Raw genomic sequence first — 21,447 nt, 5'->3', positions numbered from 1 at the left:
TGTATGAATTTACTTATCTTTAGACAGTTGATTCTCCAGTTGCCGGTGTTTCACGATATTTAAAAAGAACATACAAATTTTAATGTGCAGAGAAAAGGACACTTTGACCCGTTAACTGTACAGTTTAACTAAACATTTTTTGCTTACAATTTACATACGACATAGCCGAAATGACGCCCCCACGTTTACCCAGTTTTGTTCGGCCGGTTTAAAAAAGAACTAACGTACCTTATCTATATTTTTAATGAAATGGTAAAACTAGTATACGTTAATGAAATAGCAATAACCAAATAACGCTTGATACTGACACGTTTTTGGGGTTGGACACGTTTGGGGGTTAGTTGAGAAATGGACACGTTTGGGCGTTTATACAAATCACATGCTTTGGCGGTGTATTTAACTAGACATTTTTTGCAGTTCAGTGACGTCAATGTGGACACGTTTGGGGGAATCGGACACGTTTGGGGGGAAGGACACGTTTCTGAGTGTTACATATATGTAACCAAACTCACCATAAAAGAAAGTACTGACGAAATTGCATTGTTGTACATAATATATCTAATGAAAATTGTAATTTTTTTTATCTACAGCACCCTACGATAAGTTCAAATGTTTTTTCCCTTGATGCTATCTTGTACTATCTATGACTTAAGCGGGCAAAACTATCTTAATAATATGTTTTTCAATCATAGAAAAAGAATTGAGAGGTCTTGGTTTGGAAACAACGGATGATCTTAAAGACGTCATGAAACTTGGAAGTTTTAAATGTTTCTGGAACAGGGTATATATTGTTGGGCCTTATTTCTCTGGAAAAAGTTGTCTGGCGAAACTTCTGGTTGGGGATGCATTACCTAGGGAACGCGAATCAACGGATGGGATATGGATATATATGGGAAGAGCCGGTATGGATCTAAACGGTGAAGAATGGATTGTTATTCCTAAAGGTGAAAATTTTAAACTAGTTTTTGTTAGCCATTTTATGGTTTTGCATAACTATTATCTAATCTGTATTTGTTGCCTTCTCAAAAATGTTATAAATATCAATAAAATGAACAATGCAACTAAAACATAGGTTTAAGTCAAACACATATAAATGTCATTAAATATAATGTGATATGAGATTTTGTCATATGAGAAATTGAAGAAAACGCTCATCAGACAGAAATACTAGAAAGACTTTCCAAATAAAAAAAAATCTTATTTCATCAATGTAGAAATATACCAATTGCCCCATGTATCTTATGTTGTCATCTATGTTATCATCAGAATTATGATCCACTTTTTAAACACATAACCTTGTATACAATTATTATCAGTGAGTGGCAAGTGCTATTGTAGAATTTGTTCATGTTCATTTGGAGTTGAACTAACAATTGAAATGTTAAACATTATCAAGATATAGTCAATCTGAGACTCAATTGTTAACAATAGTTTCATAGTTTGTAAAATCACAATTTACTCTTAAGGTACAGCCGTTCAAGAGATACTGGTGAGCATGATGATGAGTTTGTCAACATGTGGGTCTTTAGAAACAGATAATCAGACAACACGCTTACCGGAGTCAGATAAAAACCTCCATGATAGTGAAGTTAGTAGAAACAGCGGCCATGTTGAAGTTTTACTTTTAGAAAACTCTGCTCAAAGAAAGGTGCATGAAGAACGCATTTCAAAAAATGTAGATGAATTAGAACACAGTCCGACAGAAATTCTCCAAAAAGAAATCAGTACTTCACATGTTCTTCCAGAGGACGAAAGTCCAACCGACGTTCAATCTAAACAGAGACCATCGTCTGATTTAAACTTTGCAGTAACATATTCACCAGGTGTTGATAAAGCAAAATATTGTGCTTCAACTGAATATATTGCTTCGACTGATGTGTCCGTAGAGGGTAGCATAGCCGTTGAAACCGATTTAGAAATAAATAAATCTAAGAATTCTGCTGCGAAAGCAATGATGTCGGGTGTTTCATCTTTAGAGCAAATATTACAGGTATCAGAAACATCGAATGACTATTTTGATGTCACGACCAAACAAGAATCAAGAACGTCAGATTTTTTTCTCGAGGAAGACAGTCCATCCGTTCACTCTGAACAGAGAAGATCTGCTGGTTTGAACTTTGCAGAAATGTGTTTACCAGGTGTTGATAAGGCAACATATTTTGCTTCAACTGAATATATTGCTTCGACTGATGTCTCAGTAGAGGGTAGCATAGCCGTTGACACCGCTTTAGAAACAAATAAATCTACGAATTCTGCTGCGAGAATGAAAATGCCAAGTGTTTCATCTTTAGAGCAAAGATTGCAAGTATCACAAACAGCGAATGAATATTTTGATCTCAAGACCAAGCAAAAATCCAGTACTGCCATATATCCCAAAAAAGACGGAAGTAAAAGTACTAATCCTGTAAGAGAAAAATTCAAAGAAAAATTGATGAAAGAAGTGGCCAATGAATTATCGCATAACAAACTTCATGAAATGGTAATCAGCTCAATACGAGAAGGAAAGTATAAACAAAAGATTATCCCTATTGATATCTGGGATTTTGGAGGGCAGAAAGATTACTACATGACCCATCAACTCTTCATCACGAGCAGAGGAATATTTGTGTTGGTTTTCAATGGTAGCCTTAATCTGCATAAGCATATGCCTGATTTATCATTTTTACCAGGACATTTCGGCAAACCAACAATCGCAGGTAAGGTTGAATATATTCAAGTACAAAACCTAGCTGTAAATGAAAATATTCACAAAGGTCACTACATAGATAAACATAACAGGTATATATTTCACTTTTTTAATAGTGTATAGATAACACATCAATATATAGTTTCTATATAACATATGCTAAAGTGTCAACGATTGGCGGCCTTACGTAGAACACTGAAAATATTGATGATGAATTGAGGCTTTTTTTATCTGGTTTAATCGCATATTTTGTGTTAGTTTCGTAGATTACAGCTAGTTAAGTTACCTAGCACTTTAATATGCGTAACTTAAAATTGTTCATATCTTTGTGCTATACACAACTTTTACAGGTTCGGGATAGGGTTAGGCTCCCACAAATATGTTTTACCCCGCTGCACTTTGTGTCCGAATTATAGATACTGCATTTCAGGGATTATCGTTTGGTTCTGTATATCATATTTGGTTTTAGTCCATTGTACGGTCTATAAATATGTTATAGATGATCGATGTTAATTAACCTCTGGCATTCTGTAAAAGATCATCGATGTTACAAAAAACCTCTAGAAATATGCAGGAAGTGGCGGGGGTAACAGTTTTGAATCAATAACTCTAGCCCTGTTGGGTTGTAATACTCAATATTCTAAAAATTTGTCAAATCTTTTTTTTATTATTTTTGATTAAAGTTTTTTTATATTTTATAAATTTTGAAAATTTCAACAAATAATTAAAAAATTTAAAATTTAAATTGCGTTTAAAATTTAAAAAGGATCGTCTGGTTAAGGTTTAGATTATTCTATTGTACTACCAATGGCACATGCACGTCAATAAAATTGACAAAGGAAATGGTGAATATGTCAAAGCGACAACCACCCGACCATAGAGCAAACAACAGCCGAAGGCAACCAATGGGTCTTCAATGTAGCGAGAATTCCCGCACCCGTAGGTGTCCTTCAGCTGGCCCCTAAAATATGCATAATAGTACAGTGACAATGGACGTCATACCAAACTCCGAATTATACACAAGAAACTAAAATTTAAAATCATACAAGACTAACAAAGGCCAGAGGCTCCTGACTTGGGACAGGCGCAAAATTGCGGCGGGGTTAAACATGTTTATGAGATCTCAACCCTCCCCCTATACCTTTAGCCAATGTAGAAAAGTAAAAGAATAACAATACGCACATTAAAATTCAGTTCAAGAGAAGTCCGAGTCTGATGTCAAAAGATGTAACAAAAGAAAATAAATAAAATGACAATAATACATAAATAACAACAGACTACTAGCAGTTAACTGACATGCCAGCTCCAGACCTCAATTAAACTGATTGAAAGATTATGTCTTCATCATATGAATATCAGGTACAATCCCTCCCGTTAGGGGTTTAGTATCATACTATCATAAAATATATGAGAAGAACATAACCCGTGTCATGCCAACAACTGTTTTTTTAGAAATAAATGTGTTTAGTTCCGATGCAAAGACCCTATCAGTGAATCAATGTTAAAGCCAAAATATGCAATCTTTAATGACCTGACAACAGTATCGTAACTATATCCCCTTTTAATAAGTCTATTTAAAGGTTTTGTTAGTTTCTGAGGAGAATACTGACATTTTTGTGCTTTATAAAGAATATTTCCATAAAATTTTGGATGTGAAATACCTGAACGTATAAGATGTCTGCATGTTGAGTTATATTTACGAATTATTTCCTTATACCGGTGATAAAATTTAGTAAATGTTTTGACCAGTTTGTGATATCGAAAACCCTGGTGTAATAATTTTTCAGTAATACATAAATTTCTCTCGCTAAAATCTAATACATTGTTACATACACGAGCGAATCGTACAAGTTGAGATATATAAACACCATAAGATGGTGACAAGGGAACGTCACCATCTAAAAATGGATAATTAACAATAGGAAATGAAAAATCATCTCTTTTATCATAAATTTTTGTATTAAGCTTCCCGTTTATGATATAGATATCAAGATCGAGGAAAGGGCAGTGGTCATTGTTATCATTAGCTTTATTTAAAGTAAGTTCTACAGGATAAATTTCTTTAGTATACATACTGAAGTCGTCATTATTTAGAGCCAATATATCATCCAAATATCTAAAAGTATTGTTAAATTTTTGTATCAAATGTTGTTTTGATGGGTCTTTGCTAATTTTAGTCATAAATTGTAACTCATAACAATACAAAAACAGGTCCGCAATAAGTGGTGCACAGTTAGTCCCCATTGGAATTCCAATAACTTGACGTCAATAGTATATTTGACCCTGAATTTGACACTAAGCAATAGGTTATTGTATTTAACAATCATATTTCTGTTGTTAATTTTCTTTTAAGTTTACCTGCTGCACTGGGTGAACTCAATCTTGACATATTGTAAGCGTTCAGATGATGGATTTCCCAGAATTGTATTCGTTGCAACCCATAAAGACAAGATCCGTAAGGTATTGTATTTCATACCTATTTAGTATGCCTAAATCAAACACGTATGCCTTGATTTTCAGTGTAAAGACCATTCTCGAGTTATATATGAACATTATGTTCAACGTGGTTAGCATATGTAAATGATATTCGTATTGAATACGTAAAAAAGAATCACATTTTGATATATTTTCTTTTACAAGAACAAATATGCTGATAGGCAAGTTGTTGATACCGATTTTAACAAATCAACAGTATTTGAACGTTTATGGTATGTCAACCCTTATCAACATATATGTTAATGTAATGCAAGATCAAACTCATTAAGGAATTTCTATATCATAGGGACGAAATATACCAGTAGGACATTCAAACTCATAGATCAAAAATAAATTGACAACGCCATGGCTAAAAAAGAAAAAGACGGACAGATAAATAATAGTACACAAGAATGTGAATTTTAAAAGTGAAAGACCGAAATTGTTAAGGTAATGCATAACATTTCAATGTGTCCCTTCTTTTAATATTTGAAACATTTCCCATTATATGGCTAAGTTGAAAAAAATATTTAAACAAACTTAACTCTTTGATACATGCCTCATTTTCGTTCTCACTGTTATAGTATATAAAGTATTTGGTTTTACACATTAATTGACAAACTGTCTCAAAATTTACAGATTAACACCAACAACTAGCTCGATTGTGTACTGCTATTTTACAATCTAATATGGTGGTACACAGGTAATTTACATGAACTGCACCACAATCGTATAACGAATTAATATTATGGAAACAGTGCAATCAAACATGTAAATCTCCCTTACTGTTTTATGCTATAGAGCTGATTATGGTTTTTAGTCTCTATTCGCTTTTTTTTATTTTGCAAAACTACTCTCACCTTTAAAAACTCATTAAATCTTTAGGAATATAACAGATAAAAGAAGCATGATTATGTTTTTCACTGTTTCCTTTGATGTTATATCTTTCACGACTGCATGTAGTGTACCAACGTAACTTGATTTCTGACGTTGCTCGTAATTTTTTAGAATGTAGAAAAACACAAACAAAAACTGATGACAGCCATTGAAAAAATATTTGAATCACACGCAGGGCTTAAACATCTTGAATTCAACCCACTGATTTTCGTCAATGCTATGAACGAAAATGACACAGAGATCCAATCACTACGTCAACGTTTAATGGACAGAGCTAAAGAGCATCCACGATGGGGTGAATACATGCCAACAGCTTGGGTCCCGTTAGAATTACATTTAGCCCAGCAAGCAGAGAAAGGTGTCAATATCTTGACAAAAGAACAAATACAGATGTTTAATTCACAAAATGAGTCGATGGTTTTGACAAATAAGCAGTTGGAAACTTTTCTTAAAGTACAACATTCCTTGGGTAAATTACTTTACTTTGACATAGCCAATCTCCGAGATTTTGTAATTATCACACCTGCATACTTGGTTGAGGTTCTAAGATCAATTGTAACAGAAAAGCAGTTTTGGCCAAAAGGGAAACAGTTTCAAAGTATTTTCCAAACAATGCAGATAACAGGAGGACTCAGTCGTGACGATATTGATATCCTTTGGAACCAAGATATCTTTAGGCATATTCTGTCATATAAAGATTTCATTATTGAAGTTTTGATTCATCTTGATATACTAGTTGCTGAAAGAAGGGTCACAGAAGACTTGAGCACTACACTTCCTGAAGTTTCCAAATTCATTGTTCCCTCAATGATTACAAAGCCAAACAATACAAAGTACCTGACAAAATTTTGTAAAACTGGAACTTCAATTTTGCTATCTTACAAATTCACGGAGAAAGTTATCCCCCCAGCTTTTCCATACAGATTTATTGCTTCTTTCGTCGACATGTGGGGTGTAAAAAATTATAAGAACAAGAAAAGAATGCTTTTCAGTGATTTAGCAGTTGTTAAAGTAGACGACAAGCATGATGTGGCAGTGCAGGTTATAGAAAATAGAGTGGTTGTGTCTCTCATCCATTCAAACAAGAAAGAACACATTGTCCCAACAATTGCAACTTCTGTCCAAGAATGTCTGACTGCAGCTATTCACAGAATTTCAGAATTTTACTCGACTCTCTCAGCAGACTCATCTTTAACAGATCAAAGATCGGATTCACATATTGTCATGCCATTTGAAATAGAGTTTGGAGTTCATTGCAAAAAAGCTTCATGTTTTTTTCCCCATGACAAAATACCAATAGCAGCAAAATGGCAATGTTCAGAACACAAAGTACATCACGATGTCAGCTGTTTGAAATTATGGTTTTCAGAAAAGGTAAAAAGAAACATCTTTACTTTAACTTTTTTGTTATGTTTTTATGAGATGTTTAACTTATTCCGTAAACAAAAGCATTAAAGCTCACGTAGGAAAATGTTTGTCATTTAACATCACTATCTGCCTACACACAAATAATGATTAAGAAACATAACGTTTTTTTTTTTATTAGACTCTGTACTTAACATTTCAAACTAAAAAACTAAACAGTATCCGTGCTTCCATTGTGCATATTTCGCTTTGGTTATACAGTCCGTCTAGTCATCGTTCAAGGAACATTCATACTTATAAGTCGATCATAAACTAACAACGCCATGGCTAAAAATGAAAAAGACCAAAAGACAAACAAAAGTACACAAAACGCAATATAGAAAACTAAAAATGTGCAACACGATCCAATATTTATGGAACGCCGGAACTGTTTTATAGTGTAAATTTTTAATGTGTTTTGTCGCTTTGCCTTTATGTCCTGTCATTTCTTCTTTATGTTATGTGCAGGTGCCTGTATTTCCTGACACTGCATCTCTGTGTTATGTCAAATTTATTATTTGTTTGATCAAACAATTGTATGATATGTCATTGCTAAACTTTGTTGTGTGCATTAGGCATTACATTATGCTGTTACTACTATAAATTATGTGAATACCTCCTATCGTTATGATCAATCACCTTTGCATTCTTTCCTATAATGACAGGATGTAAAGGCAAAGCGACAAAAACACATTAAATATTTACACTCTCAGACAGTCCCGGCGTTCCATAAATATTCGCTCAATTTGCGTTCTTCTGTAAACGTGCATACAGTTACCCTATGACTTATATCTCTATAAAATGGCTCTTTAATGCAGCAGATAATGAATATCATGTTTTTGATTTTGTCAATACAAAAGTTCACCTCAGCACAATAACTCAATGACGGGATGAATAAATACCTTGCCACGGCATATGGATATTACTAAAACCAGAATAAACAGTAAAAGTTATAATTTACAAACACAAATACTATAAAACGTTATTAAGATGATACACACCGTCAAGTTCTAGAATCTATACTTCAAGACCATTGTGTTTTATTTGTGGAGTTGATACGGAATATTTATGACAACTTCTTGATGTCTTCCGATGAACTTTTCAAGAAAAAGACAAGACGTTCTTTGACATACCCAAGGTTTCATCAACTTTCTGTTCGATTCAGGTGACGTTTAACAACGTCTGAGTAGCAGGTGCAAGCTCTTGAATACCGAATGAGTTGCGAATGTATATACGATATGCAGGTGAAGTTGCTATATGGCTACTAATGTGGGGAAAATTGATAATTTCAAAATTAAAATCGTCTCGTTGTCTTAGATTAGTCCTGAGATGACCGCTTATGACAAATTCGATGTATAAGTCTAAAACTGAGGCAGAGGAAGCCGTGTCTCTTGTTTCTGTAATTTCTAGTTCTGGATGATATATCAATTGAAGGAATATCATTAACATAATTATCTCAATGTGAAATTAAATCATCTGGCTTCTTAGACTTTTGTTCATGACAAGTGTCTGACTGAACTCCGAATCATATGAAAATAAGAAGAGGTCGTCAAGGAGAAGCGCATAGCTGGTATCCATAAAATGCCGAAAATTTGTTGAAAGTCTATCCCCAAATTCAACACATATGTTGTCAATAAGAAATTCAAGGATAGTGATCACTTGTTCCTCAGTTTAATATGTTTTAGTTTTCTGTTCACTATTGACAAATATGCCGTATGTTATCCCAAAGTGATAAATTTATAGAATATGCTAATATTTTTATGTTGAAAATCATTTTAGATTATTTCTTTTGCACGATTTTTCAATTTCACTTTGGGAATGGTGGTATAAAGATAAATATAAAGTTTTGATAGAACTAATTTTAGGGAAAGATCGATTTATTTTTTAGTTTTTTAGAATCCACATATGGTTAATACCACTTTGCGAGTAAACAGTTTCGTAGTATTTTTGAAGACCCTATTTCACTGCGGACAAAATCTTTGTCAATCTTATGGACAATTCTTGTTTTTCAACTTTAGTTTTGAAATTTAGGTTTCGAGTCACATTTTGTCTCCTTTCAGACAGATTCAATAACGAAAGTTGATAACGGTTATAATTTTATTAATTTGCTTTTAATGTCGACCCTTATCTTGCAAGTGTCAACTTTAATTATGACAAATCCATTGACAATCATTGAATTATCGACTTAAATATAGAACGTTAAACTTTAGTCTACGATTATCAACTTAAGTAAGTCTACGGTTATCGACTACAATCTTGATAGATTATGGATAGATGCAACATTAACTTGATATCATATTCTGAAATCACGGATTTATCAACATTAATCTCCAAATCAATAAAGTTTTTCTTGAAGATTCCGAATGGAATAATCACGGTTTATCTTCGGATTATCGACTTAAATCTTATAATTATAGACTTTAGTGAGACAATAATTGTTATTGAGATATGTACTATACGTACATATTGAGACAGACTGAAGGACAATGTACATATAAATGTTCAGACATACTCGTGTTGGGGTATAAAGGTGAAATGGTTTGCTGTATGACGAAATCGACCAAACGTTAATCAACTTAAACAAAACACTATCAATAAATTGTAATTATCGTATACAAAAATAGTTAACCCTAATTAACCCTATAAACTTTAAACAAGGTCACCACTAACTAACCCTATAAACAATAAACAAGGGTAGCCCCATACACTTCGGTAAGGTTTGAATAACCGATCCACGAACTTATATATAACCCTTGTCCTTCTCTGTCCGTCCGTCCCTTCTAATTTTATAAACTCTTGCGTTCATGACATTTATCAAAAAACTTGAATAGTTCGTGTGATTTATCCGTCCGAAACCTCATTTATCCGTTGAAACTCTGAGTAGTTTAATTTTGCTTTTGGATCCATGTATTGTTGTCAGTGATTCCTAAATAAAAATTAATATCTCCAAGATTAAACATGTTGATAAGGCTAAGAATTTATTTAATAATTTAATGATTAAAATTGATAAAAAATATCATTTAGGTTTATTCCTAGTTCAATCAATACATAACAATCGTCTTTGAACGTTCATCCCTCAGCGATAGTTCATCGTCCGTGTAATGAATATAACTCATCGTCCTTGCATTGTACACTGTGCATTCTTTCTGTATTCATATCGCGCTCGTATGTATCTTCGGTGCTTGAATCGTATTTGTGTTTTGTTTGAATGTTTTATTATATGTATATGCTAAGAAGTATTTTTACGTTGATCATTTATATATAGTGTTATACGTATACCGGTTGTATATAGTTTTGATTATTTCAAATCTCAGGTTTACGTTACTTATACCTATCGTTTTAAATTAGCAAAATCACTTTAATGTTTTTTTTGAATACTTGACTTTTTGTATATTTTGTCCTGCAGATGCCTCGTGAAAAGTGTGATACATCTTGCAAAGGTATGTGATTACAACTACCAATATATGCTGCTTTTACTTTTAGTTAGTTGCAATGACAAGCATTACATACACGAAGTATAGGTATATATTAAAATAGTTGTATTTATTTGTCGAAGTTATCAATGTTAAAGACAGATATTGTTAGATGATGTGGAAGCCGTTTGACGTTCCATCTGTACTAAAACTTTAATATCATATCATATAATGTAACAGGCATTGCGAGCAAGCTCAAGTAAGTTACTTTACCTGCTGGTATGAAATGAAGATGCATCAACCTACATGTATATCGTTTGCACTTATGTAGTAATGTTAAGCTTAATTGTTTCTGTGTGATTAAACACTTTTTCCTGTGATATCATCATTACCTATATCATATACTAGTATATGCTATTTGATAACAAAATGTACCTCCAATATTTAGTTATACCATTAAAATTGTATGTAACTATGAACTGGTACTGATATTTATATATAAAACAATACAACTAGAGGTACACTGCTAATTTCAAATAGGTACACAATTTTTAACAAAAATCAAAAAAAAATCGAAATGAGAGTAACCTGATGAAAAAGTAAGATGTGTTTCTCTTATCTCTTACTAAAATATAGACTTTTTTTATTGTGGGTTTAACTTTTATTTCCGTTTTTGTTTTAACAAGAATCGTTTTATACATGAACACCTATACTCAATAGTCATAAATTATATATTGTTTTGTCTTTAATTTGTCAACAGGGTTAGGCAGACTGGAAATAGAACAGTCCCCATCAAACAAACACATAAGACGACTGGCATCTAGTCTTGAAGATAAGGATTGTCGGGAATTGTTGATAAAACTCGGATTAGACACAATAGTATTGAATAATTTACAAGAGAAATTTTCTCCCGCCGCTTTTCATGAAAATGACTACAAATATACAGCCATGTTGAGATGGAAAGGTATTGTGACTGAGTCGTCCTTCAGGACTATTGCAGATGCGTTTGGTGAAATTGACAAACATTTACTGTGTGAGGTATGAATAATCGTAAGCTACGTATTGTCTCATTCACAACTAAAGATAGTATAAATAAATACAGAGTTACATTCATGTTTTTCTCTGAACGGAAATTACTTCTTTACACTCAATCCCATGGATGTTGAATGTATACAAATTGATAGTTTAGACTTAGATGCATAATTGTTTCTTTACTTGTTATTGGCTTGAATTAGCTGTCAGTAACTGCGAGTAATCTTAGATATGTGCCTGTCCTAGGGCAGGGTATTGTAGTTGAATGGTGGTTGTTGTTTGTTGCAGTGTATTATATTTGTTTTTCGACTATTATTGTATAATGTGTTATTGTCTTTTGCTGTTGCACCACTGTCCCAGTTTAGAATAGGGTTTTGTGCCATCTAAATAGTCTAACTCCACCTCATTTTGTATGTGTCTGTCCTAAGTCAATGGATGTCGTTTGATTTTCGTTCATAATTTTCTACATAGAAAGTTAGTTTTCTCTTTTGAATTGTTTTACATTTGCCATTTCGGAGCCTGGTATAGCTGACTTTGCGGTGTAGGCTTTGATAATTATTAAAGTCTGTACGGTCACCTATAGTTGTTACTTTCAGTGTCATTTGGTCTCTTATTCAGAGTTGTCTCATTGGCAATCATACAAAATCTTCTTATTTTTTTATAAACAGGACACAAAAGTAACGTTCAGTTAACACAGTGCATAGTGCATAGTGGTAAAGAGATGTAATATGATTGAAAATGCGAAAACTAAAAAAAAGGACAAAAAAACAAGGACGTGAACAATATCAGATCACGCGATGGCTTCCAATAATGAGTAAAACTGACACTCCAAAGTAAGCTATCAAACATGGCAAAAGGCTACCTACCACTAGATAAAAAAAAAGCTTGGATTGGAACAGAAGAAATATTTGTTTATTCACACGAAGTTACATATCTTCGTTGAACCTTTATATATTAATACATTTAAATATAAATGTAAACTACGTAGGTCAACTTTTGGCTCTCTAATTTAACTTACGAAACCTATAGTTTCAAATAGATTATTTGGGTGAGTGATGCATGTCAATTGACAAGACACATAAGGCATCATGGTGCACAAAAGCATGATACAAATGACTTTGAATCTCAATAGTGGATGGATGGATGGCTGTTTTGCGACCAATGTCAAATTAAAATATGGAACCTCTTTATTTTTGGATGACATCTTGAGCCAGATTTTGTAAGTGCTTGATAATCATGTTATAGTGACATGTCAGGCTTCAAACAGATTATTCTGAATCCGATCCATCCCGTCTTTGCTCTTACTTTTAAAAGCTGTCTAATTCGAAGCAAATATCAACCTACGATTCTTTGGTTTAACCCAGTCAGAGTTCGAACTCAAAACCTCTCATCTCTTTCGAAGCGAGCGTGCTGCACCGAGCCATCCAAGTTGGTGAATATCGATAAATTAATTCGTTCGAGTGTGTTTCATGACTGTCTATATTTGTATTATGTCCTTTGTTTGTTCTTCATAGTATACTAAATGTACAGTGTAAAATAATTATAATGCAAAATTTATCATATGACCTACATGTATTTCATATGTGAAGAGTTTTTTTATCCAGAGAAAGACTCATATTGTTTGAATTACATACCGCTTACAAGCTTATGTATTTGTATGTGTGTCGATTGTTTGTGTTGTTCATAGAAATTGTATTGTACACACACTCTAAAAAAAATTACTTGGAATTACCAAAAAAAAAGTAATTCAATTACTTGATTCCAGTAATTGAATTTGTCAAAATTATTGATCATTGATAGTCATTATTGGTGATGTTAAGTAATTTCAAGTAAATACAAGTAATTTACTTTTTCAGTAATTCTAAGTGATCCAATTCAGTAAACAAAATAATCAACATAAGTAATTCTAAGTAATATTTTAAGTAATTTCAAGTATTTATTACAAGTAAATACTAGTAATATAACAAGTAATTGTAAGTTATTCACAATAAAACGTCAAGTAATGCATAGTAATAATCCAAGCAATTTCAAGTAATCCTTAGTATTAATCTTAAGTAATTCTCAGTAAAATAAAAAGTAATTACAAGTAATACTAAGTAATAATTTCAAGTAATACTAAGTAATAATTTCTAGTAATCCTAAGTAATAACTTTTAGTAATCCTAAGTAATAATTGTAATTAATCCTTAGTAATAATTTTAGTAAGTCTTATTAAAAATCTTAGTAATCAAAGTAAAAATTAAAGTAAGTAATTCTTTTAATACACATTAAGTATTTCTTTTAATGATAGTAAGTAATTCTTTTAATACATATTGATTATTTGTATTAATACAAGTAAGTAATTATTTTAATATTTATTGAGTAATTCTTTTACACATAAATTATATATATATTTATAATACATTTATAGATTAAAATACAAATTCTACACTGTTTTATTATAAATGCATATAATTTTAAATAGTAACCTACCTTTTTAAAGAATGATCATATACTATATCCTTTGTTATAATCCATTTCTCTTGTTTGTTGTAAACTCTTTGTGTTACATTTTCATTTTATTGAATAAGTACACAACGAGTAGCCAGAAACATGAAAACCCACAAAGAGTCCTTTTTGTAAGGTTCTCCTTTCCTTTCATGTGTGTAACTCGTGTAAGTATTTCAACAAACTCTGTAAACTTTTGTTCAAATTCAAAACTGAATGAGCTCCAGCTAATTTTCAAAAATAGCTTACCAAAGTCAAATCTAATCTTAATTCTGATTGGCCGAATATTTTTTCAGTCTCCTATCAAAAACTACTTAAATACAGGAAATATTGTGCAATTTTGTACATTTATAATAAATTGTTAATTTTTAATTTTAGTAAAACTAAGTCATGTTATTTTACATTATGAAAATTATATTAAAAATAGATAATAATAATTTGAAGATATTTTGATATGAATATAGGTTAAGTAATGACTAGTAATTCTTATACTAAGTAATTCCGATCAAATTTTTTAAGCATTTCAAAGTATTATCTAAAAACATGCTATTTTTTCAATTTGGAATTATTTTTAATTATGTAATTTGCATGATTTCTTGTGCTGAAATTCCATGTTTATTCTGCATCATTATTTTTAAGCATTGCAGAATATTTTCCATACAATGTATTTTGTATAGATAGTGTTGTGCGCAGCACAGTACATTCTACTAAAAGTGTGTTATCTCCTTTGGAATAGAAAGTGTTGGGCGCCACACTGAACATTAAAATACAGAATATACATGAAATTTATAAAAACTTTCAAGCACAGGATATTATGCAAATTCCATATAATTAAAAATATTTCCGAGTTGGAATAATTGCCTGTTTAAAGAAAATTGTTATCCAAAATTATGCAATTTTCAGACTAGAACCTACATATTCTTGAAATTGATAAATTATGGAATCAAATTTCATAGAAAGCATTTATTATTATATATAATAAGCCTTATGAAAGAAAACAACATGATATAGTGCCTTAACCTACTTAGTAATAACAAGTTTTATATCCATGTTATCATAAGTAATTCATATATATATACCGATGTATGCACGTCAAATACATTGTTATTCTTGAATTTGTACAACACAAATAATAATAAGTAATTTGTATTAAGAAATCAATTTACAAGACCTAAACTCACAATCAAGACATTATTACAGCAAATGGTTAGATACCAAACACCAAATTGATATCAATCAAATTGAAATCTTATCTAGACGCAATATTTATTTCAGAAGTTGTAAATATATAGAGTAAAATTATATAGTAATTATTTTAAGTGATTTATCTAATCCTAGTAATGAGAAGTATTTTTTTTCAAGTAATCAGAAGTAATTTTAGTAAATCATTTACTGCATTTAAGTAAAAATGAATAACTAAGAAATTTTTGAAATTGTTTTACTAAATTCAAGTAATAATTTTTTACTTAAAACTATTTGGATTACTTAAATCAAGTAAAAAAAGAATTAAGTAATTTCAAGTTATTCCTTCAGAATATTTAGTAAAACTAAGTAAAACTAAGTAATTATAAGTAATAGTAAGTAAATATGTAAGTAATATAATTACTCAAAATGAGTAAAGAAAAATTACTCAGTAATTTTTTTTTTAGTGTGCAGTCTATTTTTTTATTGATATTTGAATTGACTCCTTTAATTCCAGGTGATTAGAGACGTAAATGTAGATGACGTGTTGACGACGTTTCGTAAGTGTAAAATTGTATTTATACTATGCATGGATTTTTTGTTAGAACATACAAGTAGAATTTGTGAATCATTACATAATACCACAGACAGAATTTGACAACCATGTAAACAATTAAGATAAAAATAATTCCAAAACAATGTTCCAAATTAGACCCACACACAATTAGATAAAACATGTAGTTTTTTCTTTACATTGAAAACAGTTTTATGAATATTTTAACATAGGTATGACATGAACGGTGGGTCTGACTCAACACACATCGCCTTTATCTACTGGTATCTACGCATGTAGTCCAAAGCGTTGGCAATTACTGTCAATCAGTTTTTATTAACCTTCCGAATTTATTTCTTCATACTGTATGCCTCATGGAAGAGGATGACATCACATTGTAAAAACAAATGGGCAATAAATGTTAAGGAAATGTAAAAATTTGATTCAACTGAACAAAGGTAAACAACTAGTATGTTTAAAACTGTTAAACTGAACTCATAACCTTCTCAATATGAAATGTTCCATATTTTGAGTCAGAGCTTAAGAAATTTCTGTAATATTGATATAATTTGTCCTAAAAGTAGTACACCACGCTGTCAAAATATTATTGAGAAAATGTAATGCGATGCGATTTATTCAACTTGCAATTTTATTTAACAAAAATGCACTAAACACTAAATGTATTATCGAGCCAGTGTACACCCTTTTATGCAAGCCTATGTGCTCTAAAAAATGACGTAATACCTTTTTCATTAGTTGATTGTGAAATTCTAGATATCTGAAATGTGATTCAAAGGAAAGGGGGAGCAACTAATACAGTAACAACAAAAATCTTGCAGCCAACAAAACAATTTATTGATTCCTTTCTTTTTTTTAATTCTATTGGTCAGATAAAACTAGATTTATGATATAGTGACACAAACGATTTATAGTTACTGGTGCACAACCAAGAACACTACAAACCAGTTAACGTCTGAAATGGGCACTTATTGCACTTGAGTGTATTGATTTTTACTTGAAATTACTTGGCTGAAATCGTAAAAACTACAAACATGCCAAACAGTCTAAACTGGACCCTGCTTTTACTCATACTGATACGTCAAAAACTCATACTCAACCAGGTGGATATGGTTTTAGTTTAAATAATATATATTCAGATAAATCAACATTAAACATATTATACAATGAAATAATATTAAGGATTCAGAAACAAGCAATTTGCTTTTACAAATCTGTCTCCCTATATAGGATATGGTTTTAACCTCTTTTCGATCTGTATGTAGCCAGTAATCAACTTGTTTTTTTAATGTCTTAACAATACTGGGCCACATAACTTGATTGCTGTTCAAATTTCCTGCCAAAGGAAATATATTTGGCAAAAAGTAGACTAAAAAGAAAAAAAAATCCGAGAGAGAGAGGAAAGAGAGATGAAGACGGTACCTAACACTACAGGGAGATAACTCAGCTAAAGCTTTAATTACGTTGCGATCTTAATGGAATATTAAGCTTCTCAATGATCAAAGTTAGTGTTTGTCAAACGGCGATATAACAATGCTAGAATCTAGGAAAGAATGTTGAATATGTAACAATTTGTCGTTTATTCAGAAAAATTACCTCAAATAGAAAGTTGCTATCATTTTTATGTCTTTTTTTGTCACACAGCTTTCTAAGATATCGATTTCTATATAGTCCTTCCTTCTAATTATTCGTCTTTGTGCGGTCCTGATTAAGGTAAATCCAGGACAGTGCTTCGGACACAGAATATTTATCAAGTGTTGCCTTAATTGTTTACGTTACATTACTTTCCCTCGGAGTACAGTATTTGTGTGAATGAAGTTATCATGTACCCTTATTTTCAGGTATTACAGAAGAACAAGCGAACAAAACACCTACCAACACTACATTGCAGGAACTGTCCAATCATATAGGAAATAGCGGCATACAGCTTGCAGTAGAACTTGGATTGCAGAGCGCTGAGATTGAAGGAATTCAAAATGATCACAGCTGTAAACTGTTACATCAAAATAAAGAAATACTACGAGTTTGGAGTCAGACAACATTTCCTAAGCCAACAATTAAAGAACTGATTAAAGCTTTACAAAGGATTGGCAAAAAAGATTGCTTGCGGGAAATATCATTTTAAACAGCTCAAGATGATAACAAAAACTATTAAATGTAGACTATATTAGGATACACAATGCAAGTCGATAATGTGATCATGCTTTTCTCAGACTGTGTATGACTTTGCCACACTTCATCCGTGTGGTAAATGAAACTGCAGACCGGGAAAACTTGACCTCATTCTTGAGTTCGAAACTAACTTTTGACTAGCTTTGATAAGCTGTTAGTACTTTCAGTTTTGGTACAATGATCTGTATAGTTTAGTTTGTATCAGCAAATATCTTATTTGTAATTCCATTGAAACGCTTAGCCTTGTTTACATTATGCCTTTGCTTTTTATTTTTAGATATGTTTTGTTTTGTTTTTTTTTTGTTTTTCTAATGTTTGATATTGTTTATCAGGTCTTTCCACCTTTCCTTGAACTGATTTTTCTTTTTCATTTTTACCGAAGCCGTCATTCTTTCACGTGGACGATATTTCAACGTGACTAAACAACAATAACAGATAGATACATTGATGCTTCAGATATCATATCCTTGATTAACATACAGGTAGTTCAGGTGTCAGACCACAAATAGCTCCCTCCAATTTAGAACGCATGTGAAAATAGGCACTTGGGCAAAATTAGTGCATTTGATGTCATTTTTTACTTAAACTAACAAATATATTGGCAGAAATGAAACTTTAGGTGAAAGAGAAATATATTAAGACCATTTTGAGCCAAAATGTACTTGTCTATAAGTTCATGAAGTTTGAATTCAACATTAAGGATTAATACACTCCATTGTATACTAATCTAAGATTTCAAGAAAACCAGGGATTATTTTTAGTGATACCTCTATTCGGGAGACCTCTTCTTTCTTATTTGATTTTGAAGATATGTTGAAAATTGTCATATATGTACAATTCAGGATATACCCGGTTTCTATGAAGTTAAACTTAAGGTAAAATATTTCGAAAGCAGTAATAATTGGAAATTTCGATTTTTAATTGGTGGTCTGACACTTTGAGGTTGAAAGATCAAGGCCGTGTTATAATTTTTGAATTCCATTCTGTTGCAAGCAGTGAACACAATGTTTCTAAATACGTCATAAGTCAAATGCTTATTGACAGACTAACATGGGCGGTGTTATTCTTTAAAGAACTTACTTTTCAACAGATGATGCCAGGAAAATTCGGCACATATAATTATAAATATTCAAGACTCACTTATAACACTAGTTAAACTTGATATATACAATTTGGTTATAGTCAATGGTTATTGAAATGTCATAACAAAAGATAGAGATATCCCTACAAAGACAAATCAAAACTATTTAATTGTGAAGAAAAAATAGTAAGACTGTTTAACATGGGTAGCTAAAAGACATCTCCCCTTTCACATATTACACCGGCCTCGTACTACTGGAACATGATTAAGTAGCAAGTATTTTTGCGTTAGATTTGACGAAAAGTCACATTGAAAACCAGCATACAAACTGACCTAATGTACACCGGGATAAGCTTTTTTCAATCATTCTCTGTAAATGTACCTCACAATTTAATATTTTTAGAATCATATAAACGCGAACTGATATTTTGCCAACTAGAAATAGCAAAGTATCTCAGAAATGCAAACAAATATAAGAAAATGATATACGTTTTGGCTCAGTGTATAGAAAGCTTGTAAGTGCACGTAAAAATAAATTTGTAGAATTCTGAAGTAAACGCCCGTTTACTACTGACTAAACGGACACAGAGCAAACGCCCGTTTACTCGGGTAGACATTAGAAATTGCCATTTTGACCGCTTTAATGTATTTATAGTAAACGCGCGTTTACTAGTAAACGGGAAAATTGAAGTTAACTAACGAAATATGTGCACGCGGCGTTAACTTGAATTTTACTTTATGTAATGCTTGGTCTGCACCCAACTGTATCATATAAGATAAGAATGCACATGTTTCCAACGGATATGCCGAATTGCTGACTTTATTTCAAACATAAATACATGGAAACCTTAGGGGAACAGCTCGAGTATTTCAAAGAAAAAAACAACAAATTATGCACATTGGCATCTTTGTAAATTTAGTTATCTGTGACACTTTTTTGTTCGTTTTCAAATTTTATTTACAGAACAAATAAACCATTTAAGGTGGAAAGACCTTCAGTTGTGCTTTAAACAATTGGTTTTAATTTTGATTATATTTTTTTATCTGATGTATTGTTCTTGTTGAATTTCATTTCTTTGTATTTAACAAATAGAACGTAAAGATTCTACCACTGTATTGAGTGCGATACAATATTTAGCCAATCAAGACAGTTCATGTTTTGAATTTAAAAAGCAAGGCTTGCCGAGCGTTTTAGGTACTTAAGATTTAAATGTTTAGAGTGGATAAGAATCGTATTGCATAATATATAATTGTGGAAGCATTACCACCAATGATTTTTTTTATGATATACAGACACACTTCATTTCTGAATGATCTACAAAAAGATGTGTTCTTTAAATGTGACGTCATTAGCATTCTCGCCTTTTTCATGCCGTCACAATTTTAGGGAAATGTTACAAAATATGACCCCATCAAAAATTTGTCAAATGTAGAACTAAGATGAAACCAACCACGAGTTGAATTGACTAAAAATAACTAACATGTCATGAAAAAGATAAACATGTGTTGGTTCCGAATTAGAGAAACGTGATCTATAAATATAGAACTGATGTATATCAAACGTCAAATGTATGTGATTTCAGAACCATTATGATAACTAAATTTAGATTCAAATCACAAAGATATTGTCACCTTTATGAGTTACACTATATTTTAGAAGAAATTTTAGGGTTATGTAGGGTTAGGATTTGATGAATAGGCAATGAAACTATACCATGAAATAAGCGATAAGTTATTATCTTCAACTGATTGTAATATGTATTTTTTTGTGTTTGTCTGTTTTCATTCATTTCACCAAGCAAGTTTTCTTTTTTTTTGTAATTAAAGATATAGTGTAAAATATTAAAGCTTCTAGTATTTGTACTAGAAACAAAAATAACTCCGAGGAAAATTCAAAACGGAAAGTCTCTAATTAAATGGCAAAATCAAAAGCTCAAATATATCAAAGGAATGGATAACAACTGTCATATCACTGACTTGGTACATGCATTGTTTTATATAGGAAATGGTAAATTGAACCTAGTTTTATAGATTAGTTGAATTTGCAC

At 31.6% G+C, this 21,447-nt stretch overlaps 1 protein-coding gene across 1 annotated transcript; it reads left to right on the top strand.

Moving 5' to 3' along the window:
* Window positions 1–695: 695 nt before the first annotated feature.
* Window positions 696–21,014, top strand: LOC139527474 (uncharacterized). The gene is made up of 8 exons (XM_071322953.1): window positions 696–944; window positions 1,467–2,696; window positions 5,040–5,146; window positions 6,170–7,432; window positions 10,869–10,902; window positions 11,636–11,913; window positions 16,093–16,135; window positions 17,988–21,014. Exons 1-8 carry the CDS (start codon window positions 746–748, stop codon window positions 18,269–18,271), a joined length of 3,438 nt encoding a protein of 1,145 aa, XP_071179054.1. The 5' UTR covers window positions 696–745; the 3' UTR covers window positions 18,272–21,014.
* Window positions 21,015–21,447: the final 433 nt, after the last annotated feature.

The sequence above is a fragment of the Mytilus edulis genome, chromosome 6, assembly GCF_963676685.1.
Source record: "Mytilus edulis chromosome 6, xbMytEdul2.2, whole genome shotgun sequence".
Classification (NCBI taxonomy): Eukaryota; Metazoa; Mollusca; class Bivalvia; order Mytilida; family Mytilidae; genus Mytilus; species Mytilus edulis.
This window is presented reverse-complemented; position numbering and strand designations above follow the sequence as displayed.